The following is a 21,450-nucleotide window of genomic DNA, read 5'->3' as shown; positions in this document are numbered from 1 at the left end:
ACGTATTTAGCAGACTTAAAAAATACGTAAGAAAGTGGAATGCGATAGCAATCATCTTTCAACTAAATAAAACATAAAGCATATAATGAATATTTCAGCGTAGCATGTCGATAATAAGTTGTACAGGACTTCTTCGTGTGTCGGTCAGATTACGGAGGAGGATAAGACAACGAAGCATACTTCACCTTTTACTAAAACAGTCGAGAATCATAATTTACAAAGAAATATTAATTACCAATGTATTCCTTGCGTTCAGAAAAAAAATACTTCGTTGGCTTTAGCGGAATCTAACAGTTAGCTACAACTTGGAAACCACGGAAATCAAAAGTCCTGCGTAGAATTGCAAGGAGCCACCGAGAGATACAGAGAGAAGTGAAAGCATTAGAAAAGAATGGAAACTGGTCTCCATTAATGACGTTGTCAATAAGAGGAAGCATGAATGGAACCGACACGTAGACAGGTTGCTCAGCGGATGATTGTGAAAGGCGTAAGAAATGAATCACAAGCTGAGAAAAGAAATACAGGCCAACGAAAGAAACGGTGGAGTGACAACTTCAGGGGAGATTGAGGCCTACTGCAGGAAACATGCTTTAACCTACGAAGAAGAAGAGGAAAGAGATGTCAATGAAGCATATCATAAAGCAATATCTGCGAGGAAATGGTCTGTAGACATTAACATCCCTGCAAGGAAGTAGTGAGCGAGAGTCGAGTGGAAAACCTCTGGGATGACTTAAAACGTTTCGGCTGGCCTACCATTCCTGCACAGACATTCAGTCACATCATTGGAAGTGTCTCCAACAGAGTTCAAGCCGTCGTAAAGGCGAAGGGCGGACACATTCCATATTCATGTCCACTAACACGTGTCCGAATACTTCTGATCGTACAGTGTATTACTTAAAATTTCTGTTTATGCAGTTTTTCAACAGCCCGCAATTGTCTCCCATTCCGAGACATTTGCTTGAAATTTGGCTCCAAGGTGCCTACAACTCTTTTTTGTAAAGGTGCAAAAGGGTGGCGCCCTTCGACGTCACCTCGGACTCATCGACGCTTCGCCATACGAAAAAAAAGGCCGCACCTCACATGTGCATTTGAACTGTAAGATGGGTCAGTGATGTCACATTGGTACCAAATTTCACCACAGGTTTACCCAACAGTACGATGGACGTGTCACACGATGGGAGGTCGTTACACACCTCCCTACCCGCACTTGACCCCTTCTTTCACCACCTCTGTGGTGGAGTTGAGAACCGCGACAACCAGCGGTGAAATCACGCGGTTTTCTAATGGGTGGCCTAGCGAAACGTTTCAGATACACTGCCGCTCAGAATCGAAACAAGAAGGCCTCACGGGTGGCATAAAGGGCGTCAATGAAACCACGCGTCGATACCCACACATTTCGCAGTTTGTAGTGCGATAAATAACAGGACTGAACCGTGAATTTACTTTGAAAACTATTTCTTAAGAATTTACTTTATTTACTAGCGATTCATCAAGAACATTAACACATCTAATCACAATATGTGAGCGTGGAAGTAGTTGCCAGAGAGTAACTGATGAAATCAAAATCAAATTGCTTGTAACAAATGGGAATTTTATTCCTAAAGCTTTCTTTTTTAAGAAACAGATTTAAAATTATAAGCAGAAAGCACCCTCTAAATACCAAGTTACAATTTATTCAGAGGCTGAAAGAAACAAATTTTTGAGTGTATGAGCTTTCGGGCTGAGAACACTGCCGCTCCCTTTTGACACGGCCGTAGTCACGACCGTTCACAACAACCTCTGAAAGACTACACAGGTGCAAATCTGCAACACACCTGCCGGCCGCGGTGGTCTAGCGGTTCTAGGCGCCCAGTCCGGAACCGCGCGACTGATACGGTCGCAGGTTCGAATCCTGCCTCGGGCATGGATGTGTGTGATGTCCTTACGTTAGTTAGGTTTAAGTAGTTCTAAGTTCTAGGGGACTGATAACCACAGTAGTTAAGTCCCATAGCGCTCAGAGCTATTTTTTTGCAACACACCAGATTACCTTAAAGTAAAAGCTTTAACAATTCACACCAACACACAAACTATGCAGACCGTAGGAGGGATGGAAATGGTACAAAACACTAAAATTAAAAGATTAACTTGCCACCGAAGGTGCAACTTGATTTTAACTTCCAAGAAAAGTCTTACGGTGGAAGGGTGACAACTTTATATACTAAAATGACCATTTAAATAAAAGCCCATGAAATGCAATCTTACATAAAATTATACAAGGTTGGCCAAACATGGTCTACAGTACACATTTACCGTCTCTCAAGATGACAGGCAAGATAAAAAAAATATTTCAGGAATTAGGCCGTTACACTTCATGCAATAAATTCGTTAATACACCGAATCCGACAAACGTGACAGAGGCACTGTTAGCGTACGGCAGATTGATAGGGAGATTACCGAACAACCCGAACCGCAGGTTGCTCTAACCAGCCCCTACTCCACAAGGGAAAAACGGACCACCCGATTGATAAATAACCACCTTCCCGCGGGTGGGCGAACGGAGAAGAATGGTGGGACGACCCCAAAACAAAGCGGCTGGTGACCTCACCAAGAAAACAAGTAGAATTTAACAAGTAGAATTTAACAAGTAAATAAAACAACATATCACCAATCACTTAACTTCTAATAAACTTGTTGTGACTTGGCTAGACAGCCAAGCCACTATGAGGTGAAGCCGAAAGGCACGTGTTTAAGCTCACGCAGGCTGGCGTGAGGTCTGGAACAGGTAAAGTAATTATACTAGCAAAAAAAGTACGTAGCTGCTGGAATACTTAACTTTAATCCATAATTGGTGAACATCGGTCTGACGGTACATGCATCACAAGATAAATAGCAAATGATAATGGCAACTTGCTAGCTCGTAGCAAATGACGTAGCTGAGGGCTATGCTAACTATCGTCTCGGCAAATGAGAGCTTAATTTGTCAGTGAACCATCGCTAGCAAAGTCGGCTGTACAACTGGGGCGAGTGCTAGGAAGTCTCTCTAGACCTGCCGTGTGGCGGCGCTCGGTCTGCAATCACTGACAGTGGCGACACGCGGGTCCGACGTATATTAACGGACCGCGGCCGATTTAAAGGCTACCACCTTACCACCTAGCAAGTGTGGTGTCTGGCGGTGACACCACAAAACTGCCAGCCGCTTCAACGGACGCAGGAAGGCGCGCCGATCTCCCATCTTTCCTGGTGCGTATCAACCGACCGACTGCTCGCTGCTCCGTCCGCGACTGCTGCTCCGTCGCGACTGCACAGATGGTGCGTCTCCCACTCACTTCCAGACACACGACGGAGGAAATACTGGCTCGGACCGAACCATGCAGAGGAAACACGCCCACTGGCAAAACGACATCCCTGCACCAGGAAAGGACCGAGCCAAGCTCCACAAGATACAGGTTGGATTTCCGGCCGGAGTGGCCGAGCGGTTCTAGGCGCTACAGTCCGGAACCGCGCGACCGCTACGGTCGCAGGTTCGAATCCTGCCTTGGGCGTGGATGTGTGTGATGTTCTTAGTTTAGTTAGGTTTAAGTAGTTCTAAGTTCTAGGGGACTAATGAGCACAGTAGTTAAAAGTCCCATAGTGCTCAGAGCCATTTTTGAACAGGTTGGATTAACGAAACTCGGAAATTTTCAGGTCAAGTATGCAGACAGAGCACTATCAACAAAGTAACTGAAGGGGTCCAGAAGCGCTCGGAGAACCAGTTACACGGGGGCGTCGCAGCTCGCATCGGCCAGACTGATGTCGTGGGTTGACTCCTGTTGCTCTCGTGTCGACCGCGAAGCCACTATCCCTCGCTATACTGCGCGGCCCACTGAACTCACATGGCACCTCATATGCGCCGACGCTCAAGACGGACAAGGCATTTTGTGTCTCAGTACACGACCGACCAACCGATCGATCCAATCGGCCTTAAAGGTTGATCCGAACGACAGACATACTGGCACTCCAGACGACAGACAAACTGCCGCACAAATGCGGACGAGAGACTGACCAGCAACTGGTGACGAGTGACTGACCCAGAATCACTCCGACTGACCGAGGTGACCTCATTTTATTTATTTATTTATTTATTTATTTTTGGTCATCAGTCTACTGACTGGTTTGATGCGGGCCGCCACGAATTCCTTTCCTGTGCTAACCTCTTCATCTCAGAGTAGCACTTGCAACCTACGTCTTCAATTATTTGCTTGACGTATTCCAATCTCTGTCTTCCTCTACAGTTTTGCCCTCTACAGCTCCCTCTAGTACCATGGAAGTCATTCCCTCATGTCTTAGCAGATGTCCTATCATCCTGTCCCTTCTTCTTATCAGTGTTTTACACATATTCCTTTCCTCTCCGATTCTGCATAGAACCTCCTCATTCCTTACCTTATCAGTCCACCTAATTTTCAACATTCGTCTATAGCACCACATCTCAAATCCTTCGATTCTCTTCTGTTGCGGTTTTCCCACAGTCGATGTTTCACTTTCATACAATGCTGTACTCCAGACGTGCATCCTCAGAAATTTCTCCCTCAAATTAAGGCCGGTATTTGATATTAGTAGACTTCTCTTGGCCAGAAATGCCTTTTTTGCCGTAGCGAGTCTGCTTTGATGTCCTCCTTGCTCCGTCCATCATTGGTTATTTTACTGCCTAGCTAGCAGAATTCCTTAACTTGATTGACTTCGTGACCATCATTCCTGATGTTAAGTTTCTCGCTGTTCTCATTTCTACTACTTCTCATTACCTTCGTCTTTCTCCGATTTACTCTCAAACCGTACTGTGTACTCATTAGACTGTTCATTCCGTTCAGCAGATCATTTAATTCTTCTTCACTTTCACTCAGGATAGCAATGTCATCAGCGAATCGTATCATTGATATCCTTTCACCTTGTATATTAATTCCACTCCTGATCCTTTCTTTTATTTCCATCATTGCTCCTCAATGTACAGATTGAAGAGTAGGGGCGAAAGGTTCAAATGGCTCTGAGCACTATGGGACTTAACTTCTGTGGTCATCAGTCCCCTAGAACTTAGAACTACTTAAACCTAACTAACCTAAGGACATCACACACATCCATGCCCGAGGCAGGATTCGAACCTGCGACCGTAACAGTCGCGCGGTTCCGGACTGAGCGCCTTAACCGCGAGACCACCGCGGCCGGCAGGGCGGTGGGGGGGGGGGGGGGGGGGGGGAGGGGCGAAAGGCTACAGCCTTGTCTTACACCGTTCTTAATACGAGCACTTCGTTCTTGATCGCCCAATCTTATTATTCCCTCTTGGTTGTTGTACATATTGTATATGACCCGTCTTTCCCTATAAATTACCCCTACTTTTTTCAGAATCTCGACCAGCTTGCACCATTTTATATTGTCGAACGCTTTTTCCAGGTTGACAATGAAAGTGTCTTGATTTTTCTTTAGCCTTGCTTCCATTATTAGCCGTAACGTCTGAATTGCCTCTCTCGTCCCTTTACTTTTCCTAAAGCCAAACTGATCGTCACCTAGCGCATTCTCAATTTTCTTTTCCATTCTTCTGTATATTATTCTTGTAAGCAACTTCGATGCATGAGCTGTTAAGCTGATTGTGCGATAATTCTCGCACTTGTCAGCTCTTGCCGTCTTTGGAATTGTGTGGATGATGCTTTTCCGAAAGTCAGATGGTATATCGCCAGACTCATATATTCTACACACCAACGTATATAGTCGTTTTGTTGCCTCTTCCCCCAATGATTTTAGAAATTCTAATGGAATGTTATCTATCCCTTCTGCCTTATTTGACCGTAAGTCCTCCAAAGCTCTTTTAAATTTCGATTCTAATACTGGATCCCCTATCTCTTCTAAATCGACTCCTGTTTCTTCATCTATCACATCAGACAAATCTTCACCCTCATAGAGGCTTTCAATGTATTCTTTCCACCTATCTGCTCTCTCCTCTGCATTTAACAGTGGAATTCCCGTTGCACTCTTAATGTTACCACCGTTGCTTTTAATGTCACCAAAGGTTGTTTTGACTTTCCTGTATGCTGAGTCTGTCCTTCCGACAATCATATCTTTTTCGATGTCTTCACATTTTTCCTGCAGCCATTTCGTCTTAGCTTCCCTGCACTTCCTATTCATTTCATTCCTCAGCGACTTGTATTTCTGTATTCCTGATTTTCCCGGAACATGTTTGTACTTCCTCCTTTCATCAATCAACTGAAGTATTTCTTCTATTACCCATGGTTTCTTCGCAGCTACCTTCTTTGTACCTATGTTTTCCTTCCCAACATCTGTGATGGCCCTTTTTAGAGATGTCCATTCCTCTTCAACTGTACTACCTACAGCGGTATTCCTTATTGCTGTATCTATAGCGTTAGAGAACTTCAAACGTATCTCGTCATTCCTTTGTACTTCCGTATCCCACTTCTTTGCGTATTGATTCTTCCTGACTAGTGTCTTGAACTTCAACCTACTCTTCATCACTACTATATTATGATCTGAGTCTATATCTGCTCCTGGGTACGCCTTACAGTCCAGTATCTGATTTCGGAATCTCTGTCTGACCATGATGTAATCTAATTGAAATCTTCCCGTATCTCCCGGCCTTTTCCAAGTATACCTCCTCCTCTTGTGATTCTTGAACAGGGTATTCGCTATTACTAGCTGAAACTTGTTACAGAACTCAATTAGTCTTTCTCCTCTTTCATTCCTTGTCCCAAGCCCATATTCTCCTGTAACCTTTTCTTCTACTCCTTCCCCTACCACTGCATTCCAGTCGCCTATGACTATTAGATTTTCGTTGCCCTTTACATACTGCATTACCCTTTCAATATCCTCATACACTTTCTCTATCTGCTCGTCTTCAGCTTGCGACGTCGGCATGTATACCTGAACTATCGTTGTCGGTGTTGGTCCGCTGTCGATTCTGATTAGAGCAACCCGGTCACTGAACTGTTCACAGTAACACACCCTCTGCCCTACCTTCCTATTCATAACGAATCCTACACCTGTATACCATTTTCTGCTGCTGTTGATATTACCCGATACTCATCTGACCAGAAATCCTTGTCTTCCTTCCACTTCACTTCACTGACCCCTACTATATCTAGATTGAGCCTTTGTATTTCCCTTTTCAGATTTTCTAGTTTCCCTTCCACGTTCAAGCTTCTGACATTCCACGCCCCGACTCGTAGAACGTTTTCCTTTCGTTGATTATTCAATCTTTCTCTCATGGTAACCTCCCCCTTGGCAGTCCCCTCCCGGAGATCCGAATGGGAGACTATTCCGGAATCTTTTGCCAGTGGAGAGATCATCATGACACTTCTTCAATTACAGGCCACATGTCCTGTGGATACACGTTACGTGTCTTTAATGCAGTGGTTTCCATTGCCTTCTGCATCCTCATGTCATTGATCATTGTTGATTCTTCCGCCTTTAGGGGCAATTTCCCAACTCTAGGACAAGAGAGTGCCCTGAACCTCTGTCCGCTCCTCCGCCCTCTTTGACAAGGCCTTTGGCAGAATGAGGCTGACTTCTTACGCCGGAAGTCTTCGGCCGCCAATGCCGATTATTTATCAAAATTTAGGCAGTGGCGGGGATCGAACCCGGGACCGGAGACGTTTTGATTATGAATCAAAGATGCTACCCTATATATATATATATATATATATATATATATATATATATATATATAATCTCATTGTTCGTTGCATCTGCTCGGGGCGGACGTCGTAAGACATCCGTTTTTGTTCGTTGTTGAACCATTAACTCAGTTTTTTTATTACAGAGGGCAGCTAACCCTCCGACCGAACACGCTGAGCTATCGTGCCGGCATCCCCTAGACCACTCATAGCGCTCCTTAAATACACGTGAACAGCCAACCTTTCCCGTTTCTCACCAGAAGGAGACACCAAAGCTGCGACTGCCACAGCGGCGCCACCGTCAGAACCGGAGGCCGACTGCTTCACACTACGCGCTGCGGCGCGCTTTTAAAAACAGCAGTTTTTACCACGGGGTTCGACACTGTTGCCAATCCCTCGGCTTTTAACTCTAAGCATATCGTAGAGTTGCAACCCACTGAACCTGATCTGAGCCCTTTGGCGGGGTAATGAGAACAATGTTTGTTCTAGTATACCGGATGGAACCACTACGAAACGCTCAAAACCATTCGATGAAATTTGAACGTGAGCCGAGGCTTCAAAGGGCTTTTATGCCTGTTGAGCGCTTCTGCTTCACTTCTTGACTTGAGGGCTGGTAGGGCGGTCGTTTGGTCCTACTCCTCGACTAAAACTGCAAAGGAGCCCTCTAAGAGACACCCCAGTTCAGCAACAGCGTCGGTGACACCCACGCACGTCTGTCGAGCACATTAAAAATGTCAGAAACTTCGACACCAGTTTAATCGAGACACTGCACTAACGCCTGATGGTTAGGCAACCTCTTCTAACCCCTTTGACACCAGCAGGCACCTCTGACCGAAATTTAAAACTATGCTTTTGGAAAGGGAGACGATTACGGGATTTCGAAAAAGTGATCGTTTAATTTTGGTGCTCAGTGTAATTCAGAATAAAATGCAGTGCCATACTGAGAAATGCGTTAGGTCACCTGTATTTACTTGGAGGTTGGGGTTACAGGAGAGGCTGTTGCCGGCAGGTGCGGCCGCTGGACGAGTCCGGGGAGTCGCGCGTGACGGAGCCGGGCGCGATGAGCGACCAGGCGGCCCCCGGCGGCGCGCCGCTGCAGCTGGTGCGCGGCGCCAGCCCGCGCTTCACGGTGTCGGGGCTGCGCCCGGGCCGCTACCAGCTGGCCGTCTTCGCCGAGAACCGCCTCGGCCGTTCGCACCCACCCGTCCTGCTCTCCAGCGTTGCCGCCGCGGAGGGCACCCAGCCCCTCGCTGGAGACGGTGAGTGGAGCGGCTGACATCTAGCGTAAAGTATACATAGCGCAAACGAGGAGAACATGGCCAAGTGCCATAACCTGATTTCCCACAACATTCGCTCAGCGGAAGAGGAGTCAACATAAGCTTTTTGATAGACACTCGACCGTTTCTGAGAAACGACTGTCGAAGTTTTCGAGGTATATTATGTGCCATTTAGCAAGTAAATTGTTCAAACGATGCCCCGGATTATAAATTGGATCATTATTTTTATTTTTGTACTTTCAACATTGCAGCCCAGTGAGCAATCGTGATAATCTAATATAAAAGAAACTATCAGCCTCGACTGCGGTAATGAAACCAACCTTAACCTAGGTCTCAGCCCAAATAATTGAGCCTTCTTCAGAAGATACACCTGAATCTATAATTTGTCTAAGAGGGCATGGTCTAGAAATAAAACTAAAACAGCCTGAATAGGCGTAGTCACGTTTTAAAAATGCGTATGTACCGCATAGCTGAATATAGCTGGGGTTGAACTTTAACGCGGTGTGCTGATGGAAATTTCAATCATCCCTGAAGAGAGGTAATAGGCATTCCACGCGAGATCCCAGTCTGAATTTCACTAAACGATTTCGCAAATGCGAACAGCCTTTAAGGCCATTTACCTACACATAACAGAGGTGCTCACCGTTTCCTTGGAACGCCTGTGTTTGGCTGTAAGTTAACCCCGACAACACAGCATACACAAGCAAGGCAGCAGAAGTAAGAAATGTACCAACAACTAAGACGCAGTCGGCCGGGCTGGCCGTGCGGTTCTAGACGCTGCAGTCTGGAGCCGAATGACCGCTACGGTCGCAGGTTCGAATTCTGCCTGGGGCATGGATGTGTGTGATGTTCTTAGGTTAGTTAGGTTTAATTAGTTCTAAGTTCTAGGCGACTGATGACCTCAGAAGTTAAGTCGCATAGTGCTCAGAGCCATTTGAACCATTTGAATGATCGCAGGTTCGAATCCTGCCTAGGGCATGGATATGTATGATGTCCTAAGGCTAGGTTAGGTTTAAGTATATCTAAGTCTGGGGGACTGATGACCTCAGATGTTAAGTCCCATAGTGCTCAGAGCCATTTGAACCATCTGAACGAAGACACAAACCCGCGGACATATTGGGGGAGAGAAACAATGACTCTTCAGCCGTCGTACGCACACCGTTTCCCTCTTATACCCATTCTTGGCTGCAAGTAAACACTGGCATCACGGCATCCACTACCAAGGCAGCAAAGTGAGAAACATACCGACTCCGAAATCGCAAACCCGCGACTTTATGAGACGAGGGAACCAAAAATTCTTCAACTTTCGTATAACATAATAAAATTACACTAGGCAACCCACAGAATGCGAACGATTTAAAAACAGATGTCTAATTCAGAAATAAACTGACTGCAGTCGGACCAGAGTACCACTATAACAGTGAGAGCGTATATGTTAAAGTTTCCTCTGAATAATCGTACCCTCAGTTTCTTGTACATAACAGTGACGAGAAATCAGAAATCGAACAAGGCGTAATTTCGTTACAGTTCAAAATTGTAACAAGAGGGAAAAAAGTTTCCTAATAATTGCCAGAAATACTTTTAGTCTATGAACTCAGCCCGTCGTCATGGGCAACAACATCAACAAGAATATGCCAGGTTCATGACTTTTATTCTCAACAGCCTATAATAAATGAATAAATTTAAATTCTTTAAACCTCCGTTACTCGCGCAGTCGACAGTCATCATCTACATGGCTTGGCCTCTCTATTTTGTCTGACTGCGCTGGAATGAGTCAGCACCATTTTCATTACCTTTCCATTAACTCTCCATCCATTAGCCACAGCCATCATTGCCTTTCATCTACGCTGGGTTGCATTGTGTATGAAACATTAATAAAGCTTGGAGGATACCTGTGATCCACCCATGCACTGCTCCAACAATCTGAAACAAAGTATGTATGTGTCACTTTACTGCTTTCCTATGTTCAATCCAGCTTTCACGTGCGTAATTTTAGGCGTGTCGGCACTAATTACAATTAATCAGCTCTTTATCTAGAATACAAAAACTAAATATTCTGTATGCTTTTAATTTTTGGAATAAATGTAGAATGTAAAAAAAAAGAACCTACACAACGTTAGGCAGAGGATCTGAAGTACGACTGGAATCGTTCGATGAGGTGAGTAATAATGATCCTGACACTGATATTGCTGACTCAGAGAAAGAGAATTGTGTACATGAAAGTGGTCATGATTCAGTAACAGTTAAAGAATTATCAGTAATGATGAACATGAACCGCAGAAATAAGTACTTCAAGAGGAATTATTTCTTTTAGGAGAAGATGTAATAGTAAATGAAGGAAAATTAAATATCCTACCAATGTTATAACGAGACCTTTTAATATTATTACACATTTACGTGGATCAAACAATTAAACTCATATAACAAAGACAGAAATAGATATAACGAAGTTTCGAAGAAACTTTTACAAATTGACTTGGTACATCGGGAATACAACAAGGATAGTAGTAACAGGAACCGCGAGTCGCGAAACGCCATCCGGGGCTTATGAATGGCGATGCACTAATTTAAGTTACAGGCCATAAATGGACGCCCACTACAGGAGACGCTCAAAGTTTTGTTCAGATTCATTTTGACACCCCCGACATCGACGCTGCATTGAACGGCGCAGCGTGTTCGGTCAGAGAGCTAGTTGGTCTCTGTAATAAAAAAAACTGAGTGAAAGGATCAACAACGAGCTCGAACGAAAGTCATGTGATGTCAGCAACGACCAAACACAACGCTGAACAACGAACAAAATAAAAAAAAATTAAACTTCCTGGCAGATTAAAACTGTGTGCCTGACCGAGACTCGAACTCGGGACCTTTGCCTTTCGCGGGCAAGTGCTCTACCATCTGAGCTACCGAAGCACGACCCACGCCCGGTACCCACAGCTTTACTTCTGCCAGTATCTCGTCTCCTACCTTCCAAACTTTACAGAAGCTCTCCTGCGAAACTTGCAGAACTAGCACTCCTGAAAGAAAGGATATAGCGGAGACATGGCTTAGCCACAGCCTGGGGGATGTTTCCAGAATGAGATTTTCACTCTGCAGCGGAGTGTGCGCTGATATGAAACTTCCTGGCAGATTAAAACTGTGTGCCCGACCGAGACTCGAACTCGGGACCTTTGCCTTTCGCGGGCAAGTGCTCTACCATCTGAGCTACCGAAGCACGACCCACGCCCGGTTTCATATCAGCGCACACTCCGCTGCAGAGTGAAAATCTCATTCTGGAAACATCCCCCAGGCTGTGGCTAAGCCATGTCTCCGCTATATCCTTTCTTTCAGGAGTGCTAGTTCTGCAAGTTTCGCAGGAGAGCTTCTGTAAAGTTTGGAAGGTAGGAGACGAGATACTGGCAGAAGTAAAGCTGTGGGTACCGGGCGTGGGTCGTGCTTCGGTAGCTCAGATGGTAGAGCACTTGCCCGCGAAAGGCAAAGGTCCCGAGTTCGAGTCTCGGTCGGGCACACAGTTTTAATCTGCCAGGAAGTTTCATATCAGCGCACACTCCGCTGCAGAGTGAAAATCTCATTCTGGAAACATCCCCCAGGCTGTGGCTAAGCCATGTCTCCGCTATATCCTTTCTATCAGGAGTGCTAGTTCTGCAAGTTTCGCAGGAGAGCTTCTGTAAAGTTTGAAAGGTAGGAGACGAGATACTGGCAGAAGTAAAGCTGTGGGTACCGGGCGTGGGTCGTGCTTCGGTAGCTCAGATGGTAGAGCACTTGCCCGCGAAAGGCAAAGATCCCGAGTTCGAGTCTCGGTCGGGCACACAGTTTTAATCTGCCAGGAAGTTTCATATCAGCGCACACTCCGCTGCAGAGTGAAAATCTCATTCTAAAAAAAAGTGGTCAGCGTGACAGAATGTCAATCCCAAGGGCCCTGGTTCGATTTCCAGGTGGGTCGGAGATTTTCTCCGCTCAGGGACTGGGTGTTGTGTTGTCGTAATCATCATCATTTCAACTCCTTCGACGCGAAAGTCGCCGAACGGTCTACCCGACTGGAGGCCCTAGTCACACGACATTTTTTTACAGGTGTTCCATGCTCTTTAGATACCCCCAGAGGAAAAAACTGATTTGGTACAGATCGCGTGATTGCGGTGACCATAAGACTGGCCCGCCGCGACCAATCCAGCGGCCGGGGAAGGTTGTCTGCAGCTCTGCCCTGACTTGTCTGCTGATATGCGCGGGGGGCTCCATCGTGCTGAAATCATATGTGGGCGACTAGTAGGTATGGGAACACCATACAACATGTCCGGCAGAACATCTCACAGTGACATGCAACCACATATTACATATCTAGCTTTTTTTTAAACAAAAATTTATTCGAACTGGCCACAAACATCTCCCATATTTCATATAGAATGACGAATTCCCGTTCTAACGCATTCGGGAGGACGATGGTTCTATCCCGCGTCCGGCCATCCTGATGTAGGTTTTCCGTGATTTCCCTAAATCGCTCCTGGCAAATGCCGGTATGGTTCCTTTGAAATGGCACGTCCGACTTCCTTCCCTAAGCCCATGAGACCGATGTCCTCGCTGTCTGGTCTCCTACTCCAAACAACCCATAAATAAAAGAATAATAAGGGCCAATGGAATAGAACATTACATGTAAAGTAGCAAGGAGCTCTATTCAAAGAGTTTCTAACGTCCTTTTTGTTTCACGAGTACTATATAAACTCAAAGCACGTATTGCTAACGTCCATAGCGTCTGAGTGTTTTTGGCGTGCGGGAATCTTTAGCATTTGCGATTTTCTAGCATCTGCGAGTCTTTGCGTTCGTGGTTTTACTGTCTTAGCTTTTAGCTTTTGAGTCTTGATTATTCGCATCTCTTAAGTTCATACGCCGCTGTTTGACATAGCTAACTTCATTGGAAGCCGGGCTTATTAAAAGTAAATTTTGGTTCGTTTAATTTATTGTCAAAAACATGAAAACTGAGATAACGCTAACACCCAGCGAACATCTCTCTCGATAGAAGATTGATATCATTAATTTCATTTTCCGAAGAGTTGTTGCCGAAGCTACAATTCAAACATCGTGTCGCAACTTGACTTTCGATTACAAACCCTGTTTGGACATTTATTATCGGGCTTAAGTGTGACCATTCATAGCAGTGAATTTTATCAAAGAAACTTTTTTTAATAAAGACCGACTTCAGGGAAAACTGTAATATCCCACGACTGCGAACAGAGTAACAGGAGACGAGACCGTGTACTGAATTCTCTCTGGACAATAATAATTATTGTTGTTGTGGTCTTCAGTCCTGAGACTGGTTTGATGCAGCTCTCCATGCTACCCTATCCGGTGCAAGCGTCTTCATCTCCCAGTACTTACTGCAACCCACATCCTTCTGAATCTGCTTAGTGTATTCATCTCTTGGTCTCCATCTATGATTTTTACCCTCCAGGCTGCCCTCCTATGCTAAATTTGTGATCCCTTGATGCCTCAGAACATGTCATACCAACCGGTCCCTTCTTCTGGTCAAGTTGTGCCACAAACTTCTCTTCTCCCAATTCTATTCAATACTTTATCATTAGTTATAAGATCTACCCATCTAATCTTCACCATTCTTCTGTAGCACCACATTTCGAAAGCTTCTATTCTCTTCTATATATCGTCCATGTTTCACTTCCATACATGGCTACACTCCATACAAATACTTTCAGAAACACTTCCTGACACTTAAATCTATACTCGATGTTAACAAATTTCTCTTCTTCAGAACCGCTTTCCTTGCCATTGCCAGTCTACATTTTATATCTTCTCTACTTCGGCCATCATCAGTTATTTTGCTCTCCAAATAGCAATACTCCTTTAATACTTTAAGTGTCTCATTTCCTAATCTAATTCCCTCAGCATCACCCGATTTAATTCGACTACATTCCATTATCCTCGTTTTGCTTTTGTTGATGTTCATCTTATATTCTCCTTTCAAGACACTGTCCATTCCGTTCAACTGCTCTTCCGAGTCCTTTGCTGTCTCTGACACAATTACAATGTCATCGGCGAACCTCAAAGTTTTTACTTCTTCTCCATGAATTTTAATACCTACTCCGAATTTTTCTTTTGTTTCCTTTACTGCTTGCTCAATATACAGATTGAGTAACATCGGGGACAGGCTACAACCCTGTCACACTCCATTCCCAACCACAGCTTCCCATTCATGCCCCTCGACTCTTATAACTGCCATCTGGTTTCTGTACAAATTGTAAATAGCCTTTCGCTCCCTGTATTTTACCCCTGCCACCTTTAGAATTTGAGAGAGAGTATTCCAGTCAACATTGTCAAAAGCTATCTCTAAGTCTACAAATGCTAGAAACGTATGTTTACCTTTCCTTAATCTTTCTTCTAAGATAAGTCGTAAGGTCAGTATTGCCTCACGTGTTCCAACATTTCTACGGAATCCAAACTGATATTCCCCGAGCTCGGCTTCTACCAGTTTTTCCATTCGTCTGTAAAGAATTCGCGTTAGTATTTTGCAGCTGTGACTTATTAAACTGATAGTTCGGTAATTTTCACATCTGTCAACACCTGCTTTCTTTGGGATTGGAATTATTATATTCTTCTTGAAGTCTGAGGGTATTTCGCCTGCCTCATATATCTTGCTCACCAGATGGTAGAGTTTTGTCAGGACTGGCTCTCCCAAGGCCGTCAGTAGTTCTAATGGAATGTTGTCTACTCCCGGGCCCTTGTTTCGACTCAGGTCTTTCAGTGCTCTGACAAACTCTTCAGGCAGTATCGTATCTCCCATTTTATCTCCATCTACATCCTCTTCGATTTCCATAGTATTGTCCTCAAGTATATCGCCTTTGTATAGACCCTCTATATACACCTTCCACCTTTCTGCTTTCCCTTGTTTGCTTAGAACTGTGTTTCCATCTGAGCTCTTGATATTCATGCAAGTGGCTCTCTTTTCTCCGAAGATCTCTTTAATTTTCCTGTAGGCACGATCTATCTTACCCCTAGTGAGATAAGCCTCTACATCCTTACATTTGTCCTCTAGCCATCCCTGCTTAGCCATTTTGCACTTCCTGTCGTTCTCATTTTTGAGACGTTTGTAGTCCTTTTTGCCTGCTTCATTCACTGCATTTTTATATTTTCTCCTTTCGTCAATTAAGTTCAATATTTCTTCTGTTACCCAAGGAGTTCTACTAGCCCTCGTCTTTTTACCTACTTGATCCTCTGCTTCCTTCACTACTTCATCCCTCAAAGCTAACCATTCTTCTTCTACTGTACTTCTTTCCCCCGTTCCTGTCAATTGTTCCCTTATGCTCTCCCTGAAACTCTGCACAACCGCTGGTTCTTTCAGTTTATCCAGGTCCCATCTTCTTAAATTCCCACCTTTTTGCAGTTTCTTCAGTTTTAATCTACAGTTCATAACCAATAGATTGTGGTCAGAGTCCACATCTGCCCCTGGAAATGTCTTACAATTTAAAACCTGGTTCCTAAATCTCTGTCTTACCATTATATAATCTATCTGCTACCTTCTAGTGTCTCCAGGATTCTTCCATGTATACAACCTTCTTTTATGATTCTTGAACCAAGTGTTAGCTAGGATTAAGTTATGCTCTGTGCAAAACTCTACCAGGCGGCTTCCTCTTTCATTTCTTAGCCCCAATCCATATTCACCTACTATGTTTCCTTCTCTCCCTTTTCCTATTCTCGAATTCCAGTCACCCATGACTATTAAATTTTCGTTCTCCTTCACTACCTGAATAATTTCTTTTATCTCATCATACATTTCTTCAATTTCTTCATCATCTGCAGAGCTAGTTGGCATATAAACTTGTACTACTGTAGTAGGCGTGGGCTTCGTGTCTATCTTGGCCACAATAATGCGTTCACTATGCTGTTTGTAGTAGCTTACCTGAATTCCTATTTTCCTATTCATTATTAAACCTACTCCTGCATTACCCCTATTTGATTTTCTGTTTATAACCCTGCATTCACCCAACCAAAAGTCTTGTTCCTCCTGCCACCGAACTTCACTAATTCCCACTATATCTAACTTTAACGTATCTATTTCCCTTTTTAAATTTTCTAATCTACCTGCCCGGTTAAAGGATCTGACATTCCACGCTCCGATCCGTAGAACGCCAGTTTTCTTTTTCCTAATAACGCCGTCCTCTTGAGCAGTCCCCCCCCCCCCCTCCCGAGATCCGAATGGGTGACTATTTCACCTCCGGAATATTTTACCCAAGAGGACGCCATCATCATTTAACCATACAGTAAAGCTGCATGCCTTCGGGAAAAATTACGGCCGTAGTTTCACCTTGCTTTCAGCCGTTCGCAGTACCAGCACAGCAAGGCCGTTTTGGTTAATATTGCAAGGCCAGGTCAGTCAATCATCCAGACTGTTGCCCCTGCAACTACTGAAAAGGTTGCTGCCCATCTTCAGGAACCACACGTTTGTCTGGCCTCTCAACAGATACCCCATCCGTTGTGGTTGCACCTACGGTACGGCCATCTGTATCTCTGAGGAATGCAAGGCTCCCCACCAACGGCAAGGTCCCTGGTTCATGGGGAAGACAATAATAATAATAATAATAATAATAATAATAATAATAATAATAATAATAATAATAATGAGTTTATTCCATATTAATATTATAGGGCCGGCCGGTTCAAGGCGCTTGAGGCTGGAACCGCTCGACCGCTACTGTCGCAGGTTCGAATCCTGCTTCGGGCATGGATGTGTGTGATGACCTTGGGTTAGTTAGGTTTAAGTAGTTCTAAGTTCTAGGGGACTGATGACCTCAGCTCTTTAGTCTCATAGTGCTCAGAGCCATTTAAACCATTTGAATATTAAAGGGAATAATTTTCAACAGACAAAACATTGTGCTGTGTTAAACGAAGCTGTGACTTTTGATGGAATTGATGCGGCGTATATGTGCTACGCAAATCAAAGATATCAATTCATTTTGAAACGCGAATCGGCAGCCTGGTAACTGTTAATGAGCATCTTTGACGGCAACCGCTAAACAACGCAGGTATGCAATGGTAATAATTTGAACCTAAGCATATTGATCAACAATTATTGACTCCAATGACAGATAGTGTTGTAACGCCTCTCTTTCCCGTATCTCGAGAGGTGAAATTACTGGCTGGGCATAGAAAAAGATCATTACACTTTCGTTGATCCTGGAAGTGCCAATAGGCAGCAATAGGAGGCGTCATACATACGAGACACATGCGACCATCAAGTCGTTTCGGGAGAATTTACGGCCCAATGAAACAGTCTCGACGGTGATAGCCCACAGGTGATCGTAGCCCCCTGTCGTGGCGTTTGCGACCCCCGGTTCCTATGTGATTACTGATCCTTGTTGTACACTATATGTGCCATGTCAGTTTGTAAACAGTTTTTAAATCATCCTGTACAGATTTAACCAAAATACTCCTGAAATCATTCATATATTCCGTCCAGTGTCTAAACACACCGTTTATATTGAAATGTCCCCTTACAAACTAAACTGACACACAATATTTTTAGTACAACGCAATCTGACTTTAAAAAATCCCTGCAAAAGAATGGCCCTGACTAACAATGACCTATACCTTTCATGAATCACTTACCTCACGCCGGCTGCGGTGGTCTAGCGGTTCTAGGCGCTCAGTCCGGAACCGCGCGACTGCTACGGTCGCAGGTTCGAATCCTGCCTCGGGCATGGATGTGTGTGATGTCCTTAGGTTAGTTAGGTTTAAGTAGTTCTAAGTTCTAGGGGACTGATGACCATAGATGTTAAGTCCCATAGTGCTCAGAGCCAATTGAACCATTTGAACTTACCTCACAATAATCTTCTGTACTCGAACTACTGCAATACAGCGAGCGCCAATACTGTCAGCTAAATAAAAGCTTCTAACTACTGAAGGCACTATCTACTGATGGGCATAGTTAGCAAATGAATGATTTTGATAGAGAACAAACTATGTATTTACCTTAATAGTGTTCAAAAGTCATTATATATATATATATATATATATATATATATATATATATATATATATGTTCATGACATCCAGTCTTACAAATTTACTGTCTCTGATGGACACACGTCCAGATCATCCGCCATCTCTCTCCCCACATCCACCACTGCTGGCGGCTCACCTCCAACTGCGCAACGCTACGCGCTGTTAACAGCCAACTGCCCAACACTACAATAGCAAATTTCAACAATGCAACCCAGCCACAGATTGCACACAGCGCAGTCAGTAATTTTCATATAGAGCTCTACATGGCGTTACCAACATAAAAACCTAAACAGCCTACTTACAATATTGTGGATCGCGAGAGTAACGGACGGTTGATAGGGATTTTACAGCCTGTCCAGGACCCTTAAAGTCCTGCTCCCATTACCAGTCGCTACGTCAGAGCTGCTTCTCCGGTGCACCAAATTCCCCCCCCCCCCCCCCCCCCCCACTCCCCTGCCCCTCGTTCGAAGCGAGTGAGTGCTGTGGCGATGTGCAGGTAGCGGCGCGAGCAGCGGCCGCCGCGGCGGGGCTTCCCCCGCGCCGCAGGGCCAGCAGCCGATGGCGGCGGTGCTGGCGGTGCTGGGCGGCGCGGCGGGCCTCGTGCTGGTCGGCGTCTTCGCGACGGCCGCCTTCGTCATCTGCCGGCGCCGGCGGCTGCGGCGGCGCCTGCCCAAGGCGGGCCCGGGCGCGCCCTCGGCCAGCGGATCCGTGGCCGGCGTCCGCGTGCGTTTCAGCGCCGACACGCACGGTGGCGAGGGCCGCATGTCGCTCGGTGAGTCTCGCATTGCCAAACGTATCACTGAGGAGGATACCGTGCATAAAGACGCACGAAGAGCAGGAAAATACGTCGAATGAAGGGGGCTAGAACGTCAAACGGGCCGACTTGGAGCAGGAGGGGTACCTCAGGACATTTTAATTTCCACTGTCTATACTTTTCCTAATAAATTCATAATGCTTTGCCAGCATGACCAGGAACGATTCAGGATTCAATTCACACTCATAGCAGCGGAAGTTCCAAAATATAACAAAAACATTTTTTACATGAGAAAAATGATCTTTTTGCACCTACTATTGGCAGCATTTGTTGCTAAATGTACACTTTTCTTCATAAGTAAGAGAGATTCAAAATGGCTTTGATCACTATGGAACTTAACATCACACACATCCATGCCCGAGGCAGGATTCGAACCTGCGACCGTAGCGGTCGCGCGGTTCCCGACTGTAAAGCCTAGAACCGCTCGTCCACCCCGGCCGGCAAGAGAGATTCATCGATGAGTTTTGCACAGCATACAAACCATGCTAACGGGCGTGTGAACCACTACCATTTTCCAAATCAATTAAAAACTGTGCTAAAAATTGAGATAATTAATCATAAAATTCGAGTATTTTTCTACACATGATGTTACAAATGTAACAGCTTATTAATTTTTTCATAAATTAGAGCAATTCTAGCGTTTCATACACCTGTGAGTATGGTCTGTATGCTGTGGAAAATTCATCGAAGAATCTCTCTTACTTATGAAGAAAAGTGTACCTACAGCAACAAATGCAGTGAGTGGTAAGGAAAAAAATGATGAAATTTAACACGTAAAAAATTATTTTGTTATGTTTTTGAGCTTTCACTGTTATGAGTCTGAATCCTAAATCCTTCCTGGTCATGCTGGCAAAGTATAACTAAGTTATTTGTAATTGTATAGACAGAGGAAATTACCTGTGGTGCCTCTACTGCTGCAAGTCGGCCCGTGTGACGTCCTACCGCCTTAATGAAAGTTGCCTTTTTAAATTATTTTTGTTTGAATTTTTGAATTCCTACCTGCTTGGTCGGATGCTTGTAACTTTGCTGTTGTATAACTTTGGATGAAACTTCTGGTAAGTTCCTGTGGCACAAAACTGCTCAGGTCATCGATCCCTAGGCTTACGCACTACTTAATCTAAGCACAGCTCACACGCCCATGTCCGAGGGGGGACTCGATCCTCCGACAGGAGCAGCCGCGCGAACAGTGGCAAAGCGCCTGACGCCGCACGGCTACACCGCGCGGCCTTAGGATGACTACGTGCATTCCAATACTGCGAGAGAAACCAAATACGTCTGCCAACGAGAATACAACAGGAATTTGGCACTGTTTTACAATATTTCTACGCTTACTAAATCCTGAACTTTGCTATTAATCTCTTTAACTAAACAAAGTTGTCTCTGTGCGGTAATGAGCTGCCTGAAAGTGCTGCTCACGAAATGGTCCTTGGGCGTTGATAAATTTCGTAGAAAAGTGATCCTGAAATGGAAATATCTAACCTCATAATGTAATTCCTTGGAAACGCCGTGCTTGATTCTCTCTATGCGCCAGCAGCGGATTTCTAACTACGTCCACTGAGGGCTTACTGCAATTCTCCTGACAAAGAGTAAACTATTTTATATCCATCATTGAGTGAGATACGCTTTAAATAAAAATTACTTGGATCGACGATGTGTGGGATGCACTTAGATAAAATATTTCTTTAACAAACTGTTTTTAAATTATTGACATGTTATTACTTGTACG

The 21,450-nt window shown here is 44.7% G+C and overlaps 1 protein-coding gene across 1 annotated transcript in view; it reads left to right on the top strand.

Moving 5' to 3' along the window:
- LOC124613516 overlaps positions 1–9,682 on the top strand; it is a 56,658-nt gene extending 46,976 nt beyond the window's left edge. Inside the window, exons 3-4 of the mRNA XM_047142226.1 lie at positions 8,641–8,890; positions 9,603–9,682. Of these exons, the coding sequence (XP_046998182.1) occupies positions 8,641–8,890; positions 9,603–9,682 (330 nt within the window). The remainder of the gene's footprint in view (positions 1–8,640; positions 8,891–9,602) is intronic.
- The last annotated feature ends 11,768 nt before the right edge of the window (positions 9,683–21,450 follow it).

The sequence above is a fragment of the Schistocerca americana genome, chromosome 4, assembly GCF_021461395.2.
Source record: "Schistocerca americana isolate TAMUIC-IGC-003095 chromosome 4, iqSchAmer2.1, whole genome shotgun sequence".
Lineage (NCBI taxonomy): Eukaryota > Metazoa > Arthropoda > Insecta > Orthoptera > Acrididae > Schistocerca > Schistocerca americana.
Note: the sequence above shows the minus strand (reverse complement) of the source record. Positions and strands in the feature narration are given on the sequence as shown.